General features: G+C 30.4%; 3 protein-coding genes across 4 annotated transcripts; all 3 read right to left on the bottom strand.

Moving 5' to 3' along the window:
- On the bottom strand, positions 906-3,883 carry LOC109347424 (delta(7)-sterol-C5(6)-desaturase-like). Its single transcript, XM_019587272.1, has 3 exons — positions 3,612-3,883; positions 1,922-2,227; positions 906-1,472 (listed from the first exon to the last, which is right to left on the bottom strand). Exons 1-3 carry the CDS (start codon positions 3,841-3,843, stop codon positions 1,180-1,182), a joined length of 831 nt encoding a protein of 276 aa, XP_019442817.1. The 5' UTR covers positions 3,844-3,883; the 3' UTR covers positions 906-1,179.
- On the bottom strand, positions 9,586-13,026 carry LOC109347425 (delta(7)-sterol-C5(6)-desaturase-like). The gene is made up of 3 exons (XM_019587273.1): positions 12,717-13,026; positions 10,892-11,197; positions 9,586-10,161 (listed from the first exon to the last, which is right to left on the bottom strand). The coding sequence occupies exons 1-3, from the start codon at positions 12,946-12,948 to the stop codon at positions 9,869-9,871; spliced, it is 831 nt and encodes a 276-aa protein (XP_019442818.1). The 5' UTR covers positions 12,949-13,026; the 3' UTR covers positions 9,586-9,868.
- Positions 16,468-24,061, bottom strand: LOC109347421 (phosphoglycerate kinase-like). 2 transcript variants are annotated; one of them, XM_019587269.1, is made up of 13 exons: positions 24,056-24,061; positions 22,028-22,240; positions 21,032-21,296; positions 20,435-20,778; positions 20,030-20,315; positions 19,851-19,918; positions 19,262-19,513; positions 18,337-18,412; positions 18,019-18,095; positions 17,887-17,936; positions 17,575-17,659; positions 17,164-17,262; positions 16,468-16,855 (listed from the first exon to the last, which is right to left on the bottom strand). In XM_019587269.1, exons 2-13 carry the CDS (start codon positions 22,226-22,228, stop codon positions 16,604-16,606), a joined length of 2,055 nt encoding a protein of 684 aa, XP_019442814.1. In that variant the 5' UTR covers positions 22,229-22,240; positions 24,056-24,061; the 3' UTR covers positions 16,468-16,603. The 2 variants fall into 2 exon arrangements, with proteins under 2 accessions (XP_019442814.1, XP_019442815.1); XM_019587270.1 differs by lacking the exon at positions 24,056-24,061 and having other exon boundaries at positions 16,533-16,855; positions 21,032-21,228; positions 22,028-22,162.

Raw genomic sequence — 24,307 nt, 5'->3', positions numbered from 1 at the left:
CTCTCACAATTTTCTCATTACATCCCTGAATGTAATTGATTATTGATACTTTAATAGGTCGCATTAAACGTAAAGTACATAAAAGTAATTTTAAATGATTTTAATTAATTTAAAAATACATAATCTTAAAGTTTCTTATGCTTAGATGTAGGTTGAGCTGGACCCAATCCTACCCGCTTACTCGGTATAGTTTAATCATGATCGAACCTGAATAGGGTCGGTCTCATCAGATCTATAGTCGGGTTCGAGTTCAAAATATGTCACAATCAATATTTAGGGTTGGGTAGGGGACAAACATGACTCAACTCGACTCGTCCCGACCCATCATATAGTGACTTACTCATCATGTTTGTATGTGTCTCTATTCAATGTCAAATTACATATTACATGTCTATAATATTAAGTAATATTGAGAAAACTTTATCTAAAATATGTATGCATTATATTTGATTGGGTCTAGGCTCAGGCATAAATGTTGACCCGATTTATATTTAGGGTCGGGTGAACTTTGGGTCTAAGGTTGAGTCTGAATTTAGAAAAATGACTCAACTAGCATTTTGGGGTCGAGTAAGAAACAAGTCTTACCCGATCCAATCTAACCCATGTTCACCCCTACGTATAATAATGCGAAAAGAAATCTTTTATGCATGTTAATATGTATTTATCCTTTGTCATTAAATTAAATTCCATTAAAAATACTTCATCATAATTTTCAATGAGATGATGGCAAAGGAAGTGATACAAATTAATTCATATTTAACTTTATATTATGACAGCATATCCATAATTGAAATACATAATATGCATTGACATCAATCTTTTAATATAACCATAGAAGCATTAAGGTAAGAGAAGGAAATTTGACCAAGCAATATCATAAACTTATGAGAAAATTGCATTATCATATAAACTCTTACACACACAATTTGAGAAAGAAAATAACATCAACCAACATAAGCTGTGGCAGACACATCAACAATTGAATCAGATACATGGAAACTTCACTTATACCCCAACCATGTCTCTCTATTTTCTAAATTGATTTGTAATTGTACACAAGAAAAATACAGTGAACAAAGTTTTATGCTTTACAAGCTACATTTCAATAATGCAGATAAGAACCAACAAAGATGATACACACGGTTCGGATAATCAATATCGATGCAAGTCTTCCATTCATCACATCTTCTTACCTTCGTCTTCCTCGGGGTCGCGAAGAGTCCCAAACATCCAATCCATCCATATGGTGTAATGACCGTAGTTATGGCGATATGTAGTGTGGTGAATGGTGTGGTAGCCAGCACCCATTACGGGCCATACTTTGCCGTGAATGCAATCATGAATATTTGCAGTCCAAATGGCCTCGACGAAAAGGAGTGCTAAATGTGCAGTAAAATGGACCGGGACAATGAACAAAGCAATGCTATGCGGTAATGCCTGAAGTATCCCATCAAGAGGGTGAAATGCCAAACCTGACATACATTGCGAAAAAAGTCAGTCCACCCTTCATCCGGTGGTAATGATATGCACACAATGGCGGAAACTGTTAACATCTGAGAACAAAATGTGTCGATAAAGAAATTGACGGTAAAGGAAATTAACATGTCAAAAGGAGTGAAGGAATCTTTTACTTCAAAGCTAGAACAGTTTTGAGCTCATACTAAACTGACCAATGTATCATATCATCGAAATTAAATTCCGCATACCAATGTTTTGATATGAATGGTTAACTTGAAGCACCGGGAAAACACAGTCGAAATCACATATTGAACCATTCAGACCACCCTTAAATTAAATCAGTATCATCAACTGCATATGCATAGATTATTAAATAATCAAACAATAGACAAACACCACTATAAGACCTAATTTACATGACTATGATTACTGTGTTGAAATGTTGAATATTTAATGTACTAACCAGCAAATGGGGAGAGAGTATTCTGTTTATTGTAGATGTGATGTGTAGCATGAAGATGCTTGTAAAGTGGTTTTATGTCGTGCAACTCTCTGTGCATCCAATAAATACCAAACTCTACAATAACGACATAGATGGCTAAATACGAAACGTAGGGTAGCCAACCAACATGGTATAATCTCGGAAAAGACTTTGTCCAGCCAATTTCTGTCAGGTACTCGGAAATAGTTGGAAGTAAGCTGTACCAAGGCATGGCTTTCATAGCAACAGATATTTGCAAGAGCATGGCTTTACGTGATGGAATGGCATCTGCAACAGAAGATCTCAATATATCAAAAGGTCCTAATCCTATAACTACCTTCTTCGATAAAAAAAAACAGACACGCGAAAACTAAATGCAAGGATACTCGTAAAAAGCCATTAGTTTGACCAATGGATGAATTTAATGTATGCTAACTCAGAAACCTTCTTGAGCCAAGTAAACATGGGCATAAACAACACAGACTTTTCTAACAGCAGCAATCTAGAAATAGATTATTTCATGCATGAGGTGAAGCTGTTTCGGCGGAAATCACGGGCAGACACATGAAAGCAGATTATCACTCAATTGGGAGTATAAAGCATAACTACGTCGACACTCAACAAGCTGTAGTCAAGGGTAATCCATTATATCATTTTTCGAGAAAGCATGAATCTACAATAGGTGAACCAGAATACCGATGGAAATCCCCCTTTACGGTCGATTAACAGTTAATATAATTAGAAAGAAAAGCTAATTAAAACCATAAACACCTATCTAAATGAGGCTCTACTCGATTAACTTATAGGTGGAGCATCAATGCACTGTTGGTATGGCTTCTGTCGAAAATTTTACAGTTGCAGACTTTTAAAACCAGATTAGTATTTGTAATGATGAAAATGGACCGAGTATGCTGCAATGAAGGAACAATGTTCAGATTCTACAAAGCACATGAAAAAAGAGACCACTGAGTAAAAAATGAATTGGATTGATTAAATTCCGAAAAATGTTATCTACATCAGAAGTGGATTGGATTGGTTAAATTCCGAAAAACAAAATCAGTTTGGGTTGAATTGGTTTTGGAACAAAATGTTCTCAAGTCTAAAACCAAGCCAATCCAATTGGTTTTCAATAAATCATTCCAAAAAGATCTAAGTTTCTCAGCTTAGATTGATTTCGATCTTTCAGCTCAGTATAATTAAGGAAGTAACCAAGTGCAATATATGAACCAATTTACTTTAAAAAAATATAAGATCTTAAAATCCACATTCAAAATAAGAACTTTCATATTAACACTGATCCATTTCCTGAAGAAAATAAAATCAAAGGAAGCTGATAATGACAAATCACATAATTGAATCAGAGAAGCATAGTTAATACATCTACACTAAAAAAATCTAATTCAACAGTGAAAATAAAAAACTAAAGACATTGACTGAAAAGACCAAAAAAACTAATTGAAGTTCAATTATTTACCCCAAAAAATTAAACCGCAAAACATGAAACTAGAATCAAAGATAATAAAACAAAGCAAATAACAAGTATGACATAAAAAAAAGTATATATAAAAGTAAATTTTTAGAAGAATAAAGAACTCAGATTAACAAAGAAAGCAACACCCAATTGAGATAAAAACAAAAAGATGAAAACTTTGATGAAAAAAAAGAAGAAAACCTTTGGGTATAAAAGCGTTGCGTTTGAAGTAGTAAATGTAGAAGCACCATGCGAAACCAGAGATGAAGTAGAGAAGAACACCACCAATGTAGTTGCGAAGCCATGTTTGGAAGAAGCGAGGAAGTGGGTCCCACATGAAATGGGGTAAGAGGGTACCCAAAACGATGTCGTTGTACCAATCTGTGTCATCAGCGAAGAATCTAGCATACTCATTTGTAAGTGGATTCTCCATTGAAGAAGAGAGAGTTTGTGTGAAAGGTTTATGTGAGATTTGTGTCTTTTATAAGGCTGCACGATTGACCAATGACTCGTGCGCCAGCATGATGATAGTCGAGAAAAACTTCTACCCAGATACATACAATAGAGTAGATTATATAGTATTTTTTGTTATTATCAATAAATTTTAATTAGAATTAAATTTTTAATGTGCTAGTAAGATTTTATTGGTTTTCTCCATATACATATGTTTTTTCTTGCCAGAATAATGTCTTCTCCTCTTATGAGAGGGTTGAGTTTGTAGATATCAAATTGCATTTCAAACTCGCCCTAAGCGGTTGTAGCATAGGGCAGCCCTCATAATACAAAAAAAATATTAATTTAAATTTTAACATATTTAATTTATTTAATATATATATATATATATAATTTGGTATTAATGTATAATTTTTGTAACACATTTGTTATATCAAATGTAACCAAACTTATAGATCTAATGTCTTGTGTTTGAGTTAAAACGTAATGTTATGTCTACGTATATGATTTTTTAACATAACTCATATTAAATTTCTCATTTTTATTAGACTTTCACTGTCTAACACAATATAATTTGTAACTTCATTTAATATATAAACATTTAGATACTATCACTTTGGTTTATAGTAGTGGTAATATAGACTCAAGTTTAGAATGAGTTCTCTATGGTAAACAATTATATTATCTTTTAATTTTGTTGTAAAAGTTATTTTCTTTATTATGTTTTTGTTGTAGAAGTATTAAGAAATGAAAATGAAATCTATATAGTTTAATGTCTTCTATTTGATTTGATACATTATTTTGTTATTGGCTTAAATAAAAGGATGTTATGTAAAATATGAAAAATAATATAATACTTAACTTTAAAACATTATTATAATTTATAAATATTTATGTTATAGATATTACTCTATTTTTTTAATGAAGTTCATAACACAATACTTATTATATTTTTTATTATAAGTTTTTTTGGAAGATAATTTTTACTTAAGGCTTATTAGCAAGTAAAAGGTCACAAAAAAGATTAAAAAATAAGGAAAAGCGGGTAGCTCGAACCCCCATAGGAAAGCCCGAGCCCAATTTTAGTATAACCCGACCAGACCGGGCAAAAAAGCATGGATTTAATAAAAAAATATCTAAAATGATACCCAAACCTTATAAAATTTCAGGTCGTGGCGGGTCGATCTTACCGGCCCCACCCATTTTAACACCTCTAAACAAAATCTTGTGCACCATCTCATCAAAATTTCACATCTTTCTCGTAAATTAATCATTAATAAAAGATGATAAAATATTTTCCAATATAAGGAGATAAGTTATATTTTTTCACCAACAATATTTTAATAAAGGACCATATATAATATTTCATGGAATAATAAATAGGACATATGTCACATTTAGTGACAAATCTAACATCCGGAAGCAGAGTATGTAACATATATTAAAAACTAAAATAATAATTATCATCATTTAAAATGATGAAAATATTAATATCAGAATTATAAAATTGAAATATGTATAATAAAATAAATTACATGTTTCATAATTGATTTCTATGTAAGTTCATATTTTGAAAATCATTGAATGATCAACTCGTTACCAATGTTCGTAAATATTTTTCTTTCAATATAAGTTACCAGCCAATCATTTATCATGCATTTCTCTTTTGGTTACCCAATCTATTTTTCACAATCTTCAAGTTGAAAATAATTTTACTATAGTTGATGTTACAACAAGTAAAATCATTGCTAAATTCAAAAGAAATAAACTAATAAGTAAACAATATGTCTTCTACTTTCAACTATGCTTATCTTAAAAGATATTGACTCCTTTCATTCAATATTGCTATACTTATCAATGATATAAGTTTCAAGTTGATTATCAAGTATCACCAAATCAAATTACATGGATGAACTTTGCAAATTTAATTAGTATTGTCATATCAAAACTATATTATAATTTAGTTTGACTCGAACAACACATACAAATAATCAACTCAATATTAATTTGTGTTGGAGAAACAATCATAAAATCCTTAAAGTTACATACTCATAATAGTATAAAATAATCAAACACAATAATAATTATTTTATTTTTCATGAAACATATCATATTGTTTGCAAAAAAATAAATATATTTTTGAACTTGTAAAGCTATAAACTATATACATATTTTTTTGAAAAAATAATCAGTAAAATCTAGTGCATGTAACATCGTCCTTGGTCACATTTTTATTGGATTGAAAAGATAATTTATCTCGGATATATAATATATTTATAATAACAATATATAAATATTAATGGTATTACACTGATTCAAGATATTAAATTGGACCACATAATATTCTTTATTTGAAACAGCATGGCTTTATGTGAGTAAAAAGCTGTACTTAATGATTCACATGTGATTATCTGACTCTAGTAGAGTTTAGAGTTGAATATTATTTAATTATAGTAATAATTTTCATTAAATGTATCCACCATCCAATTACACCAAAAACATAACTAGAAAATAAGTTTCTTAAAATTTTATGACAAAAGCAATGGCTCTCACACCTTTCTCATTTCATCCCTCAATGTAATTGATTTTATTGACACTTTAATATGTAACATTAGACATCAAATACACAAAAGAAATTTCAAATGATATTAATTAATTTTAAAATACTGCATCTTAAATTTCACTTTATGCTGAACAAAAATCTTTTATACCGATTAATATGTATTGTTGTTTTTTGGCATCATTGAGAAACAACACCTCATTAGAAAATAAATTAAATTCTATTAAACAACAAGTTATTAGAATTTTAATAAGTTTATCATTTGTGACAAAAAGGAGTGGTACAAATTAATGAATACAGAATATTTATGTTGGATAATAGTATTGTTTAGCAAACATTTGAAAGTAGATTTTCAGGTAGCTTGTAGCTTTTTGAGTCACTAAAAGAGTTATTAGAGATATTAGGTAAACAAAAATTGAAGGTAGTTTATAGTTTTTAAAAAAAGAATCTTGTAGCGTTTGAACTTTGAAAGCTACTTTTCAGAAAACTACTTAAGTAGTGTTTAAAAAATGAAAATGATTTTCAATAATTTGTTTTCCAATTTTGCCTTTCAATATTATAACAAATTATATTACATGCTCTTAATTAAAAAATCATATTAACCTTATCTCTCATTCCTACATTTCCTCTATTTACGTCTCCTTCATAGAGTAGAAAAAATCAGCAACTTCTGCATTTATGTGGTTTCCTAGTGATTATCACTTCAGGTGGTTATACAATTTATAAGGTTTTATACGGGACAAATGATTATATTAATTATGTATTTTTATTTTATTTCTCTGACATAGTTACATGTTACATAATTAGAACTTTTCCTATTATTTAATTATATACAATATGATATATGATATTGTTTGATGTATGAGTTTGATTATTATATAGGTTTATTGTTTATATAGTGATCAATTTATTATTTATAAGTTCATACTCCATAATTCCTTGTGTAATATTATTTTATTTGGTTAAATATATTTTTGTCATTGGAGGTTTAGAAATTTGAACTATTTAATTTTTCATTAGATTGGGTGAATTGTTTGAACTATTAAACTTTGTGGTTGTGTTTTAATTGCATTTGTATGTTTTTAAATATAAGGTTTTGTGCTTACGTATTCTATTTTGTTTATTAAAGCTTACGTACCAAAATAATATGAAAAGGACAAAGAAAAAACGTATACAATTTGGCTTATAACTAGCAGTGTGTGAGAGACATTTCGTGTCTATCGGTTACATTCTTATTTTAAAGTACTAAGTAATTAATTTTTATACACTTCATTTTATAGAATTAAAATATTTTTGTATTGTATTTACTTTATAATATATATATATTTTTTGTCTTTATTAAAATATGCAACTTATAATTAATATGTTTGAGGTGATTATATATGATTATATGGTTTTTTTAAATTAAAAAATTGAAGGGCAAAATAGGAATATGCAAATTATACAATGGTGATGGTTACACCATGTTTTGACTTTATATAGTATAGATATATACGACAAGTGTTGTTGCAATATACTACTACAAATATATGTAATGTAACACCTCAGTTATGTCATACGACCTCTCAGACCTATATACTGAGTGTATCACTGTAACACCTCAATTATGTCATGCGACCTCCCAAGCCCATACATATACTAGTGAGTGTGTATATAATCATCCAACCAAGGGATAAAGAATATTTTATTTGTTATTTATTTTATAAGTTTAATTCATATATTTATTAAAATGGTGACATTTGCATTAAGGACCGTATTGGATGTAATGATGACACACATGTGGTAGCATGTATTCATGAGGTTGATCAATTACATTATAGAAGGAGAAAAGGCATTCCCACTTTAAACGTAATGGTTATGTGTAACTTTGTATATGTTTCACTTTTTATCGGTTGGGTGGGAAGGATCGACACATGATACCCGTACTTTTCTTCATGCGATTAACATGTCCATAATGAACTTTCCTCATCCTCCAAAAGGGTTTTTCTCTCTACAATTTATTGTCAAAATTATTATTTTTTATTGCTTAAAGTATGATTATCATATTTGTTGATTTCATTTTTTTTTAAATTTATCATATATGTATTATTTGGTGGATAAGGATATCTAGATAGAGAATGATATATGGTATCATATCCAAAAATAAGGTACCATCAATCACAATTTAAAATGAAGACACCTAATAATGTTAAATAAGCTTTTAATTGTACACATTCATCACTTCATAGTTGTATTGAGAGATCATTTGGAGAAAAGATGGAAAATTCTTAGCCAAATGCTACAATATAGTGTGAAGACTCAAATCGATATTATTATATATGCATTTACATTGCATATGTATTCACATGAACTCAACTAATGATCCACTCTTTAATAAGTTAGAGCAACATGAAGATCATATACCACAAGATGAATATGGAGATGGTGATATTAATTGTGAAACTTTGAATCAAACAAATTCTGGAATGAGGGAAGAGCGTGACAAAATTTTTCATTTATTATGAGAGTCAATAAGATAAATTATTTTCTTTTTAGAATCTTTTGTGATGGATAAATTATTTTTCACTGCATTTTTTTGTGATGTATACATTATTCTTGCATTTGAATGTTAGATGAGTGTATGAAATATTTTTGTTTTATATTTTTAATGATATATAGTGTCAATGGTAGAAGAATATTACAAACTTATGTAACTTAATTGCATTTTTGGAAAAATATATTGAAAACAAAAAAAACTAGAATAAAACAAGGTGTAGGATAGATAAAGACTGAAATATTCATACATTGTCAATATAAAGATTTATACAAAGTCAATACATTACTCAACCATTTATTTGTATTACTTTTTTTAAAGAGTCAATAATAATTAAACATAAATGATGAACGATGATAACCATTCATTTGTATAGCTTTTAACTCAGAAATTTTGGCAATTATGATGAGATTGAAGTTTACAGTAGTGTGGTTTTAGCATATACTCAAATTCATATTGAACTTTATATATATGACAGCATATCATAATTGAAATACATAATATGTATTTATAATTTTAAACCATGTTCTAAATGATGGCTACATTGCTAAAAGTCTATCTATATTTACATCAATCTTTTAATATAACCATAGAAGCATTGTGGTAATAGAAGGAAATGTGACCAAGCATTATCATAAACTCATGAGAAAATTGCATCATCATAAACTCTTCCACACACAATTTGACAAAGAAAATAACATCAACCAACATAAACTGTGGCAGACACAGCAACAATTGAATCAAATACATGGACACTTCACTTACACTCCAACCATGTCTCTCTAATTTCTAAATGGCTTTGTAATTGTACACAAGAAAAATACAGTGAACATAGTTTTATGCTTTACAAGCTACATTTCAATAATGCAGATAAGGTTCGGATAATCAATATCGATGCAAGTCTTCCATTCATCACAGCTTCTTACCTTCGTCTTCCTCGGGGTCGCGAAGAGTCCCAAACATCCAATCCATCCATATGGTGTAATGACCGTAGTTATGGCGATATGTAGTGTGATGAATGGTGTGGTAGCCAGCACCCATTACGGGCCATACTTTGCCGTGAATACAATCATGAATATTTGTAGTCCAAATGGCCTCGATGAAAAGGAGTGCTAAATGTGCAGTAAAATGGACCGGGACAATGAACAAAGCAATGCTATGCGGTAATGCCTGAAGTATCCCATCAAGAGGGTGAAATGCCAAACCTGACATACAATGCACGCCATGGCAGAAACTGTTAACATCTCAGAACAAAAGGTGACGATAAAGAAATTGACGGTAAAGGAAATTAATGCGATTATACTTCTCAAAACCTCAGTTGTATAACAGAATGATGTATAGAGAAGGAAACAGACTATTATGAATTAGAAATATAATGTCTGGATACCAGAAGAGAAAAAGGTTGCTCCTTCTGATCAAAATCACAAATAAAGCTACAATTTCGGAAGGGCTTCCGAATCTTCCCTGTCAGCTTCTAAATCATGTTCAGTGCCTTACTAAATCCGTAACTCTTGCTGTAACCGAAAAGACATATGTATGTCCCTCATGACAAAAGGTTCAAAAGGAGTGAAGGAATATTTTACTTCAAAGCTAGAACAGTTTTGAGCTGATACTAAACTGACCAATGTATCATATCATCGAACTTAAATTCCGCATACCAATGTTGTGATATGAATGGTTAACTTGAAGCAAAGGGAAAACACAGTCGAAATCACATATTGAACCATTCAGACCATCCTTAAATGAAAATCAGTATCATCAAGTGCATATGTATAGATTATAAAATAATCCAACAATAGACATACACCATTATAAGGCCTAATTAACTATTTCAATATCAAGAATAATAAAAAGGTAAGAATAAATAAATAAATAGTACTAACTTCACATTAGTATGATTACTGTGTTGAAATGTTGAATATTTAATGTACTAACCAGCAAATGGGGAAAGAGTATTCTGTTTATTGTAGATGTGATGTGTAGCATGAAGATGCTTGTAAAGTGGTTTTATGTCGTGCAACTCTCTGTGCATCCAATAAATACCAAACTCTACAAAAACGGCATAGATGGCTAAATACGAAAGGTAGGGAAGCCAACCAACATGGTATAATCTCGGAAAAGACCTTGTCCAGCCAATTTCTGTCAGGTACTCGGAAATAGTTGGAAGTAAGCTGTACCAAGGCATGGCTTTCATAGCGACAGATATTTGCAAGAGTATGGCTTTACGTGACGGAATGGCATCTGCAACAGTAGATTTCAATATATCAAAAGGTCCTAATCCTATAAATACCTTCTTCGATAAAAAAATACAGACACTGACACACAAAAACTAAATGCAAGGATACTCGTAAAAAGCCATCAGTTTGGCTAATGGAAAGTCTACAAGAGTGGTAAAGTTACAATTGGATGAATTTGATGTATGTTGACTCAAAAACCTTCTTGAGACAATTAAACATTGGTATAATGAACTCAGACTTTCCTAACAGCAGCAATCTAGAATTAGATTATTTCGTGCAACTGCCTGACAGAGCAATAGGTGAAGCTGTTTCGGCGGAAATCACAGATAGACATATGAAATCAGTTTATCACTCACTTGGGAGTATAAAGCATAACTAAGTTGACACTCAAAAAGTTGTAGTCAAGGATAATCCATTATATCTTGTTTCGAGAAAGCATAACTATGTTGATCACTAGTAAGGGTGTCATGCATAATGTTAAGTAGTCATTTCAAAAGTAAAGGTTATCCAACATGAATTGGATTGGTTAAATTCCGAAAAATGTTATTTACATCAGAACAAAACAATGCTATTTACATCAGAACAAAACAATGCTATTTACATCAGAACAAAACAATGCTATTTACATCAGAACAAAACAATGCTATTTACATCAGAACAAAACAATGCTATTTACATCAGAACAAAACAATGCTATTTACATCAGAACAAAACAATGTTATTTACATCAGAAGTAGATTGGATTGGTTAAATTCCGAAAAATGAAAATCAGTTTGGGTTGAATTGGTTTTGGAACAAAATGTTCTCAAGTCTAAAACTTTGAGGCATTTCACCTATTAAAAATTAATAACAGAAGCAGCCAATTTCACATGCATAAAATGATTTTTGATTACATACAGTGAAAGAAATGTGTGAGAATAAGAGTCACAATGAATAAAAATATAAAATCAATAATAAGTAAATACATGAAAATTAAAACTGAAAACCAATCCAATTGTTTTTCAAAAAATCATTCTAAAAAGATCTAAATTTCCCAGCTTAGATTGATTTCGACTTTTCAGCTCAGTATGATTAAGTAAGTAACCAAGTGCAAGATATGAACCAATTTAATTTATAAAAATTTGAGATCTTAAAATCCAAATTCAAAAGAACTTTAATATTAGCACTGATCCACTTTCTGAAGAAAATAAAATCAAAGGAAGCTGATAATAACAAATCATATAATTGAATCAGAGAAGCATAATTAATACATATACACTAAAAAAGTCTAATTGAACAATGAAAATCAAAAACTAAATACATTGACTGAAAAGTCCAAAAAAAACTAATTGAAGTTCAATTAGTTACCCAAAAACAAGAAACTGGAATTTAAAACAAAGCAAATAACAAGTACAACATAAAAAATTATATATAAAAGTAAAGAATTTAGAAGAATAAAGAACTCAGATTAACATAAAAAGCTAAACCCAATTGAGATAAAAACAAAAAGATGAAAACTTTGATGAAAAAAAGAAGAAGAAAACCTTTGGGTATTAAAACATTGCGTTTGAAGTAGTAAATGTAGAAGCACCATGCGAAACCAGAGATGAAGTAGAGAAGAACACCACCAATGTAGTTGCGGATCCATGTTTGGAAGAATCGAGGAAGTGGGTCCCACATGAAATGGGGTAAGAGGGTACCCAAAACGATGTCGTTGTACCAATCTGTGTCATCAGCGAAGAATCTACCATAGTCGTTTGTAAGTGGATTCTCCATTGATGAAAGAGAGAGAGTGTCTGAAAGGTTTATGTGAGATTTGTGTGTTTATGTGAGGGTTGAGTTTGTAGATAGTGATGTATATCAGTCACATCAATTTTTTTTTGTTGGTTTCTCATATATATCCTCCTAATCCTGTCTGAGCAAGAAACATCTACAGTCATATCAATTTGCACTGCACTAAAAATCTTGTTATTGTATCATTATCATTTATAACACAATAATGTAAATAAATATTGAAATATATATTAAGTGTATATAAATTTTCATTAATAATAATTAATGAAAGTTTACATATAATATTTGAGGAAAGAATAATATGATATATATCATATTTTTAATGCACCAAAAGATAATTTATCACATAGGATATACATTATTATATAACAATAAATATATAAAGTATTACTTTTATTACACATTATAGGAAAATTTGTTATTTTCATTTTTGTACTATTGCAATAAAGGAGATTGAGGAATATTTATCTTAGTATTTGTCATAAGAGAAAAAAAATGTATGTATTGAGAATATATAATTTTTATATAATGTTATTGTATCATCTATCCTTCATATTTAATTATTAATTCTTTAAAAAATGTAATCCAAAAATGTTCAAAAGAAAAAAAAAACATCTTCAAAAATATATTTTTATTAAAATAATAATATTATTTTCTCATTTGATATTATGAGATTCTTATTTCTTAGTAATACTTTTTGCACAAGAATATTTTTGTGCTTATTCTTATCAGAAAATGTGGACATCAAAGACAGAAAGGAGGATAGAAAAAGCATGTAAGGTGGATTATGAAATAATTTGCGAGACACAAATAAGAATAAAAATGACGTTTGTCACCACTATAAAAAGTAGATGTTATTTATGAAAATATATAATAAATTATAAAATAGTGTATAAGAATTAAATAAAAATGAAATTGTTATTTACCAATGAAGTTGCTATAAGATTCTCACTCATTCTTTGCCCCTAGAGTTGATGAAGGAGTGAAGCCTCTCCGAGTAGTGAGGCCAAATACATTTATATGTTACTTGGATTCTGGAAAAAAGTACATAATCTTCATATTTATGAAAAAGACACCTTTAGAAATGGAAGGTCACTTGCTCTTAAAATAAAGAAGACTACCTAATCAAAGGGTGTTGTCCTACACTTAATGTCACTCTACGTGCCATAACATTGTGATTGATCAGAAAATTACTTAAAAATTAAATTTTAATTTAAATATATTTTTTTCAACCAATCACAAAGTCATAGCACATGAGGTGACACTAAGTGTGAGATGCATTCCTAACTCCTATGATAATGAATTTAGACCCTAATAATGTGAAGCAGAATATGAACTCTCATATATATCTAGAAAAATATATCAAATGTGGAGAAAGAAGAGAAACTTCAGAAAAAAATAAATGATTTAACTATTTTACTATTCAAGATGTGTATGATGAACTCTTGCATATTTTTCTATACTATGTAATGCATACGAAAATCTTAGAAGAAAAATTCCAAAACACTCAAATTAGTATGACTACATGCTTGTAGAAAATAAGAATCTAATTTATGAGAATCAAAAGCTAAAAAGTAGAAAATGTCAGTTTAGCTGACAAAGGTTATATATAATGGTATAAGGCCCACTAAATCCCCAAGGTCGAAAATTCGATTCCTGAAAGCGATACTTGTTGGGAGAGACAGTCACGAACCCTGAAAGTGATTTAATCCTTACCCAAAAAGGTGAGAAAATACCCTTAGTAATACCAAAAAATACTTACAGAGACATTTCATCCAAGTGAAAATCTCAATCTAATCATGAAGCCTCATAGATTATTTCATGATAAATATGGCCTTGGTTATAGAAACAAACAACATACTATATTGCATGAAAAACAACAATTTTATGCTCACTAGAAACTGTCTAATGTGGTTGACAAAGCCAAATCTAGGTTGGGCCATACATTCATATCGTGTGATGAATAATTGATTATTCCATATTTTATCAAATGTTATGATTTATTTGTTAGTGCATTTATTAATGTAAATTTGTTAAACACATTGTATCTCATGTATATATTGAGGAAGTACCTAGCCTTGGATCCAAATACTTGATCTATAATAATTAACTTAAGTTCTAATCTTAGTCTTTCAAGTATTGTATTATATTGTCACATAATGTAATTAATCAGTTTAGGTGAGCGCACAATAAAAGCTACATTCAACTGAATAAGATTACATATCTCGAAAAAGAAACTATCTAATTTTGATTAATTCACTTTCATAACTTAATTTTAATGGAAGTATATGATTAATTAGAATCTATACATGTTACGAGGTTGTTCTAAACCAATGGAAAGTTTGACATATCCACGGAAAGTGGGTGCATGGAGCAATGGCTTTTGACAATTTGGGAAGCAGAACATATATCACCTAACATACTCATCTCAATTTGGGACCTACATTTTCTTATAAGAATGAGTACAATAATGTTCTTAAGAAATAAGAATCACATAACAAAGCAAATGAGGGAAAATATTCTTATTTCAATATGAATGCATGGATGGAGATAACAAACCTTTACTTGAGTAATTTGCAAGTCAAAGTTAAGACTTAAAGAGTTTCTTGACCAAATGTACATTTTTTCTGTGTTTAGAGTTTCTGTTTGAGTTAAGCTTCTTTCTGTTTATGCTGTTTCATTGCCGGACATAATGCTGTAACCTAAGACTAACCATTTCTTTTGAACATGGTCATAAACATAGTATTTTGATAAACTATTGCAAACCTGCTAGTAACTTAGTTTGAGTTAGGATTCATTGTTTTTCATTGCTATTTTGTTATTTGTTAGTGTTATTTAACAACAATAATGGCAACATACAAGATTACCACATAATCTAGAAGTCATACATATACCCAATGATACACACCATTTCTTATGGCACAACACAGGTCACATAACCAATCCCTTATGTCGATGTGTTATCAAGATCTTATCAGTGTTAGTTCCCCGACGATGGCACAGGAGATAATTTGGTGTTGTTTGTGTAAAATTTAAAAAAACATTAGATTAAGGCTTTTAGCATTCCCTACATGAATTTTGTAACTTTCACCAAGTGAGATGTATATATATGCATGAAATGACAAGATGGCATGTATTTGAAATTATGATTTTATATGCCTTGTATAACTTCAATATAAAGTTACACAATGCTAACTTTTGGACATCCTTGGTCAGATTCTCAGATTCTCTTTTCAATATCTGATTATGCTCATTAACAACTCCTCACATCTTTCCGCAAATTGTTAGAAATTTGAACCCTGCACAAGATCAATACCTCAGAATTCATATACAAGGGCGACCCAGTACACGAGGATTTGAACGTAGGTAGATACGCACAGTCTTACCTTTACAAGCAGGGAGACTATCTCTAGAATTTGAACCGATGACCTCCAGATCACAAGACAAACAACTTTACTGTTGTGCCGAGGCTCATCCTCTTATTATTTCATAATTGATCCATGTCATAATAAGATAAAATTCATGAAAAAACAGTGTACCTGCTCTTATTACCTGCAACATTGTTTGACAGGGAGAAACCATTGACTCTGATAGAAAGATTCTGCAAAAGCAGCAATCCCTGAAGGGGTTTCATGGATTAACCATCTTTTTGGATTACATCATTTGCAGCTGAAACTTCACTAATATCAGACGATTTAGAAAACATTATTCGATACATAGGGGCCCCGCGCTCTAAAACATGTTTTTCCCAATCTGATCTAACTCCAAAAGGGTTTTCCTCAAGCCACTCACTTTGGCCATGCACCAAATCAAGCTTACCCTTGCCATATCTCAAAAATTGTTCTTTCATGCTTATTGCTACAGCTTCTACATCAGATTGCAGAAAGACCTGTCCGATGTCGATAATCGAAATAAGCCTCAATATTATTAAACCCAAGGTAATCATAGATTATGTGGAGTTTGGAGGGGAAGGGAAAAGGAAGACTTCAAAGTCACATCACAAGTGTATTTCATGACTCTGAAGTCTTCCATTTTCCTCCAAAATATAACTCGCAAACGTACCCTTAAGGTTAAGGTCCATGCTCTACACTCAAATGTGACAAGTAATGATGTTTAAAAAAATTGAAGGAAAGACATGACCATAAACAGCATATTGAACAAGGGTTTACAAGTAGAACTCCTCCAAAATGGAATTACCTTCCCATCAGATGCTAGAAGATCCACTATGGCTTCAATTAAAGACCTCTGCAGCATTCTCCATCTATGCCCAGGTTTATTAAAATCGGGGTTTGGACACTGAAGCGGGGAAAGCCAACATTAAAATTAAAGCTAGTACTTGATGGATAAATGAAAATAATTACAGAAAAAGATGTGATTATACATCAGTCTTTCACATCAAACTCAAACTGGCTAATAATTAAGGTTGAGACCCTACATCTAGATCCTTCCAGTAAGTTCAGTCGTTACTGTCGTAGACTCATAGCATATTTGCATAGAGTTCAACCAATGAAGTAGGGAGAATTGTGAAATCTAACAATGAACAGTTTAATATTAAAAGGAAAAAGCAACAAATGAGTATTAAAACTTCAATCAAAATTTAAGTTTCACCTGTATTGAGACAAGAACTAACTCTCCTGGGTTAGAAGAAACGATGGAACGGAATGTTGAAGTTGCATTAGTAGCAATGAAATACCTAAATTGGAGAAACCAGTACACAGATTAAAAAGTTAAAAAAATCCCTATTATGAATGAAGGAACTCAATTAGTGAGTGATGCATGAATGAAGATTAAAGCAGCCTCAAAATAAGTCCAGAGTGTGACATCATTTCATGTTCAACTAAGATAAATTCCGTTTTATCGAATCCAATGAAAAACCAACCAATGCTATATCTATCTGTGCAACAAAAGCAGCAATCTTACCCATTCTTAAGGCCATATTGATGAATTGAATCCAGACAACGCAAAACAAGCTGAAAAATATGTTACTCGTTAGGAAAAAAAACACATTACCTAACAATAAAAGGGAGGGTAAATGGGTATCATGTGCCCAACCTTTTCATTAATCTCCAAACCAAGGAAGTTCAAATCTCGTTTCCTTCTAGCCATTTCGAGAAGAAAAAGCCCATTACCTGTGATTTAGAGCTAATATGTTAAAAAACCAACAACAGAAGTTTCATTTATTAAGCTCTCTTCAATCCTCCCTTTCCGTTTTCTTTGTAGAATGCCATATGATTATGTATAATGACAACAAATTCAAATTAGCTGCTCATATATTTTGCAGTGATTAAGAACTAACGAAACACATATTTCCTGTTGCACAATTTTACTAGATTTGGCCGAAATGAACATTATATATCAAAAGAAAAATACCACTTCCGATATCAACAACAAGAGGTTGAGCTGGATCGGAATAAATGTCATTCCAGTTGATTTCAAAAGGATATGCCTGCAAAACATAATTACCATAACAGCCAATAATATATTTGATGCCGAATGTTTCAGTGCTTTGAGCTGCTTAAACTAAGATCAGATTCATCAGCACAGATAAGTGAAATTCTTAAATCAGCTGTTTACCAAAAATAAAACCAGCAAATGCTTATAGCGCTTTTCACTGCAGTAATTCTCTTTTTTTCATTCAAAGTATCAGCATGAACTATAATATCAAAATGAAACGAGATTTCAGTTATTCCAAGTGAAAAATCAGTATTAATAAATATATAGTATATACAACCTGCAAAAGTACCTGTTTTAATAGTATTTAGAAAGTCGGGAGTCAATTTCATTACCATTGATCTGGATACTAATTCAATTATTCCATTTACTTTCATGCATCTATATCACTATTGTCTTGATATGCCTAAATGTTACTACATTTGACAACAAGATTTGTTATATAGTATATATATTACATCAACATACCATGGGAAATGAACGTGTTTTTACTGCTTCGTTCATTAATATGAAAGTAAAATAATTGTGTGCAACAAACTATCCGAATAGAAATTTGTTCAATAAACAACAACAAAAATATCTGCTTTTAAGGAACACCATTCACATATTTTAGTTTGGTCAAACTCATACCATCTAAAATACGGGAATTGATCAGCATATTATTTTATTAGAAAGAACTCGTATTAGGTGGTGAATTATCTTTAGATATTCTCAGCAAAATTCATAAATTAAAGCATAAGAGGCATCCAGGACAGTTTATGCAAAACAAAATGATTTGAGACGATACTGCATTATTCTCCCGAAATATAGAGTTGAAAAGCGATATAAAGAAATGAAGTAATACCCTGTCAACAGCCACAACACCAGAAAGTTTTCTTCCTTTAAGAAATTCCCATACAACTGCAGCATTCTCAATCATGCTTATAAAAGAGAATGAACTTTTTTTCTGCCTCATTAATTGGCATGCCGTAGTTCCAACTGCAGTTATTTCACAGTTACTTTGGCTTAGTTTATCAAGAACTTCTGCCAATTTAGACGCCCCATTTGTGTATTTACTAGAATCAACAAATTTCACTGGACCAATCCAAATGATTTTCTGTAATGAATTCCAACGAAAATGTTAGGCTGTGCATTATTTTTAGAAATGGATGGATAAACCATTATCTTAAAATGACAATATCAGTATTCAATGTCATTATCTTTATTATAGCATAGTCATTGCATTATATTGATGACATGCACAATTTTGAACTAAAAATAGAAGATAAACTTCCGGAAAGAAATGGCCAGTTTAACAGATTCTCTATCCCAAGAAGTAAGAACACAAATGATAAATCAAGCTAAATGTTGATAGTCATCAAAAAATATTTTAATACATAATACTTTAACCAACATTAGCTTAAAATGTAGGAAAAAGTAAATTGATATAGTACCTTACAATTTGTAAGAAAGGAACTTATTTCATCCAATGAACCAGGTCCAAGGTCAACAGGCACCCAACCTAGACCGAAATCAAATTTTGGTCACTTTTCTTTACCGAGTTATAATAAAAAATGTCTGACTTGATAGCTAAATATCACACTCCATAATCAAAGTTAAGAAAAAAACTTACCATCAGAAATTCCATGAGCAGGAAATACTTGCAGTTGTGATGGATTCTGTTTATTCCTGCACCAAAAATCTTTTGGATACAAAATTTGCAGATTTGTATCTCGAGCAAGTCTCACTATATCTAGAGCTTCATCGAGTGCCTTATGGTCCACCAAATTAAGAGGAACTGATACTCCCAACGCATACATTATTTGAAATGATATCATTCCAACAAACACGAAACCCTCACACTTGGATGCTAAAAAATGAAAGGATGCTGCTTTATCGTTGAGATTACCCCCACCAATCTGGATTGTATGGGAAACAAACAACAAACAACAAACAAATTTATCAAAAAAAGAACTCGAGACTATCTTGAATGGAAGAGTTGTTTCTCATAACTAATGCTATAGCAGAAGACACATACAATTGCAACATATGGTTTCTTGTTGGCTTCTCCGATATTCTTCAGTAGACGAAGCCTCTCCTCAAAGTGAAAACCAGCTATACAGGCATAGCAGAAGCGGGTAACACCAACAGTTGATGCTAGAACTTTATGTGAGGTGGAGAAGGAGTCGTTGACAAAGATATCAACCCCTGATGATAATACTCTAGCAAAATCCAAGCAATTGGCAACTTCCTCTTTAAAATAAGAAAGATTCTCTAGAATATGGATATTCTCTTTAATGCGGTCTTTCACCCTTTTTAGCTTGTTACAAGAAATGCCTTGCATTGGAACAACTTGTATTTGGAGAGTTGCTGATAAGAAATCTACAATATAGAGTAGAGATCGGTAATTATATAAATGTAAGTTCCCTCATATAAATGAAAGGATTTGTTAATTTCATTGCCTATATTGATTACAGCTTCATGCTTCGACATTAAACAATTTTCTTTGGTCTTTCCTTGCCTCACATAAACTAGAATTGCTATAAACATATCTTATAATAGCCATTAGCTAAACTTCACAGTTCACAGTGGCAACTAAAGACACGGATTGCAAGAAAAGATTTGAAGGATGTACCTGCAACTGACTCGGTGTGAAGCTCTGGATCATTTACATTCCAGTCGCTGACAAGGATTACCTTTGCTCCAGCTTCATATAAATATTTAATTGTAAAAAGTGCATTAAAACCTGACGGAGTCGTCTGGTTAGACTCTTGCTTGAGCAATATGTTAGAATCAAATCTGACCATGACTACCTTTTCAAAAAGCTCCGCTCTGGGAAATTCTCGAAGAGTTTGTATATGAGGAATACCATTCAACTCTCCTCCATTATTAATGTAAATCTAAGAGTAAAACCATAATATTTAGAGCCACAACAAAATCTACAGCCAATAATTGTACTTAACACACTCTATCATGTAAGAATACGACGAGCAAGATTAAGCTAAAATCTTTTACATAACATATACTCTTTCTGGTTATATATGATACCAATGACCTCTGATTTTATCTATTGAGACTTGATTTTTACAATTTAAGAGCAACAAAAACTCAAACTACAACAAAATGGTAGAACTTGAGATCTAAACAACCAAAGATATTTGTTTAGACATTAATGCCAATAAATAAGTTTTTAGAATGGTTGTACATTGAAGTGGCATCAAAGCTTTGATGACCTAATGATCAAAGCTTCCATGCTCCCCTAGTTCTTCATAGTTAAAATAAGTTTCAGCACAAGGTATCAGGGGCATATTCTTTTTCTACACTTCAATCCAAAAAAGGTTTTTGCACAGAAGGGCATGTTAGATATAACATATATATCTAATAGCTTAAGCTTGTAGGAGAGTTAATACTCGACATAGTGGGTGACCCGGTCGAGTATTAAGTCATCCACCATTTATTTGTATTTTTTTTTTTGAAGAGTCAATGATATGAATGATCGGTTTATACAATGACAGTGAATAAAACTCATACACCATCACGAGTGAGGTCTGGAAAGGATAGATGTACACAATTTTAGTCTCCGAAACTAACAGAATATCAGAACAAAATTGGAGCCTAGACTGCATATTACCTTATGCTTAAATGAGCTCTGAACATGACCTGCTAACTCCCCACAACCTTGCAAAGCCAATGGGGTACTATGATATTTGTGAAATTTGGAAAGTTTAGGAGAACAGGAACATGTCTTGTGGTGAAGTAAGTTGGGAGAGTGATAGAAACTTAGTGTGTTTAAGAAAGATGTTCCATGGAGTAGATTCAGAACATGACCCATCAGTGTCTTTAACTTAGCCAAAACAAAAGTAGTGAATAACTATTCAGCAGAAGATTATTGCACCATAATTTTAAATATCCAAATAGTCCTTATTATATCTTTTTTTCCAAAATCTTGCACACACCCAAATAAAAATATCAATAATAATGACATATATATTTTTGTTGACCCATGAAATAATTTGAAACAAAATTTATCAAAAATCAATCTGAAATAAATTGAAATGATAGAAACCAAATGTGGTAGGATATCAGTCTGATTTCATTTTTGGTTCAAACTCTAGGAACCCAAGTATGTGCAAACATATAAATAAAGTTATGTTTAAATATATAATAATTAAAATTTTAATGATGTTCTAAACAAATTAGAATGCAAATTCAACAATCAATTACTCATAAATTCAGTAATATTTATTTGATATGACTGAAAAATATATATTTATTAAGTTATATTACTATATGTAAATAAAATGCTTACACATAATATTTTTGGATAAGTATAATTAAGTTTGTTTTCTTCTCATATACATTCACAATGAATGGAAAAAGGTATGTCAAATGTTTGTCCAATTATATAATTATTTGTTTGTTTACATTAGTATAGTTTTAGGAATAAGGTTTTGGACTTGTAATATTATATTTTTATAAGGTATTATGACAATGTTGCATCAAGATTACATGTCAACTTGTCATTTTGAAATATGTCAGACTAAATAATTTAGTCATTTTTATTAGTTTTTAAGTGTATTGGTAGTTTAATATTTTATAAAAAAACTGATTCAAATCATACTAAAATTGTATACAATAATATTTGGATTGAATTAAACAAGATGTCTTAGTTTGCCCAAAAACCAATTCAAATTTACTCGTGAATATACTTCTACTTAATATATGAGACTCATCCTTTATACTTGGAATTCCAAACAACATTGAATAATAAAAATCTCAATAAGAATATTTAATAAGCTTTAGTCCATAATAAAGAGTATAAGTTCTAAAAGTGATTTAGAAAATACTCTTAAAAATTAAAACTTTGGAGTGTTTCTTTCAAGATAAGGTTTTGGATAACTTTACTCCATATGCATTCTGAAACATAAACTTTTTGCTTTATTCATTTCATACAAATTTTGTATAATAATCACTCAATGATTTACTTTAGTATGCATTGTTGATATTCTTTTGCCTCATTTTCAACAGTATCGTTCAAAATTAATATAATTAAGTTTGTTTTCTTCTCATATACATTCACAATGAATGGAAAAAGGTATGTCAAATGTTTGTCCAATTATTTTTTCTTTCATTTAATAAGGACATAATATAGTTTTATTAATTTATAAATAATTATTTGTTTGTTTACATTAGTATAGTTTTAGGAATAGGTTGTGGACTTGTAATATTATATTTTTATAGTTTATGTAAAAGGTATTATGACAATGTTGCATCAATACTAACATGATTACATGTCAACTTGTCATTTTGAAATATGTAAGACTAAATAATTTAGTCATTTTTATCAATTTTTAAGTGTATTGGTAGTTTAATATTTTATAAAAAAAAACTGACCCAAATCATACTAAAACTGTATGCAATAATATTTGGATTGAATTGAACAAGATGTCTTAGTTTGCTCAAAAACTAATTCAAATTTACTCGTGAATATACTTCTATGAGACTCATCTTTATACTTGGAATTCCAAACAATATTGAATATTAAAATTCTCAATAAGAATATTTAATAAGCTTTAGTCCATAATAAAGAGTATAAGTTCTAAACGTGATTTAGAAAATACTCTTAAAAATTAAAACTTTGGAGTGTTTCTTTCAAGACAATGTTTTGGATAACTTTATTCCATATGCATTCTGAAACATAAAGCTTTTGCTTTATTCATTTCATACAAATCTTGTATAATAATCACTCAATAATTTATTTTAGTATATATTATTGATGTTCTTTCGCCTCATTTTTAACAGCGTCGTTCAAAATTACGTTGTTAAATGACCATTGTTAATTACGATATCTGACGTACTGTATTATAAGCTAGTAACAGTTAAGATAACCAATAATAAATAAAAAAATGCA

Source organism: Lupinus angustifolius, chromosome LG05 (assembly GCF_001865875.1).
Source record: "Lupinus angustifolius cultivar Tanjil chromosome LG05, LupAngTanjil_v1.0, whole genome shotgun sequence".
NCBI classification, from domain to species: Eukaryota; Viridiplantae; Streptophyta; class Magnoliopsida; order Fabales; family Fabaceae; genus Lupinus; species Lupinus angustifolius.
This window is presented reverse-complemented; position numbering and strand designations above follow the sequence as displayed.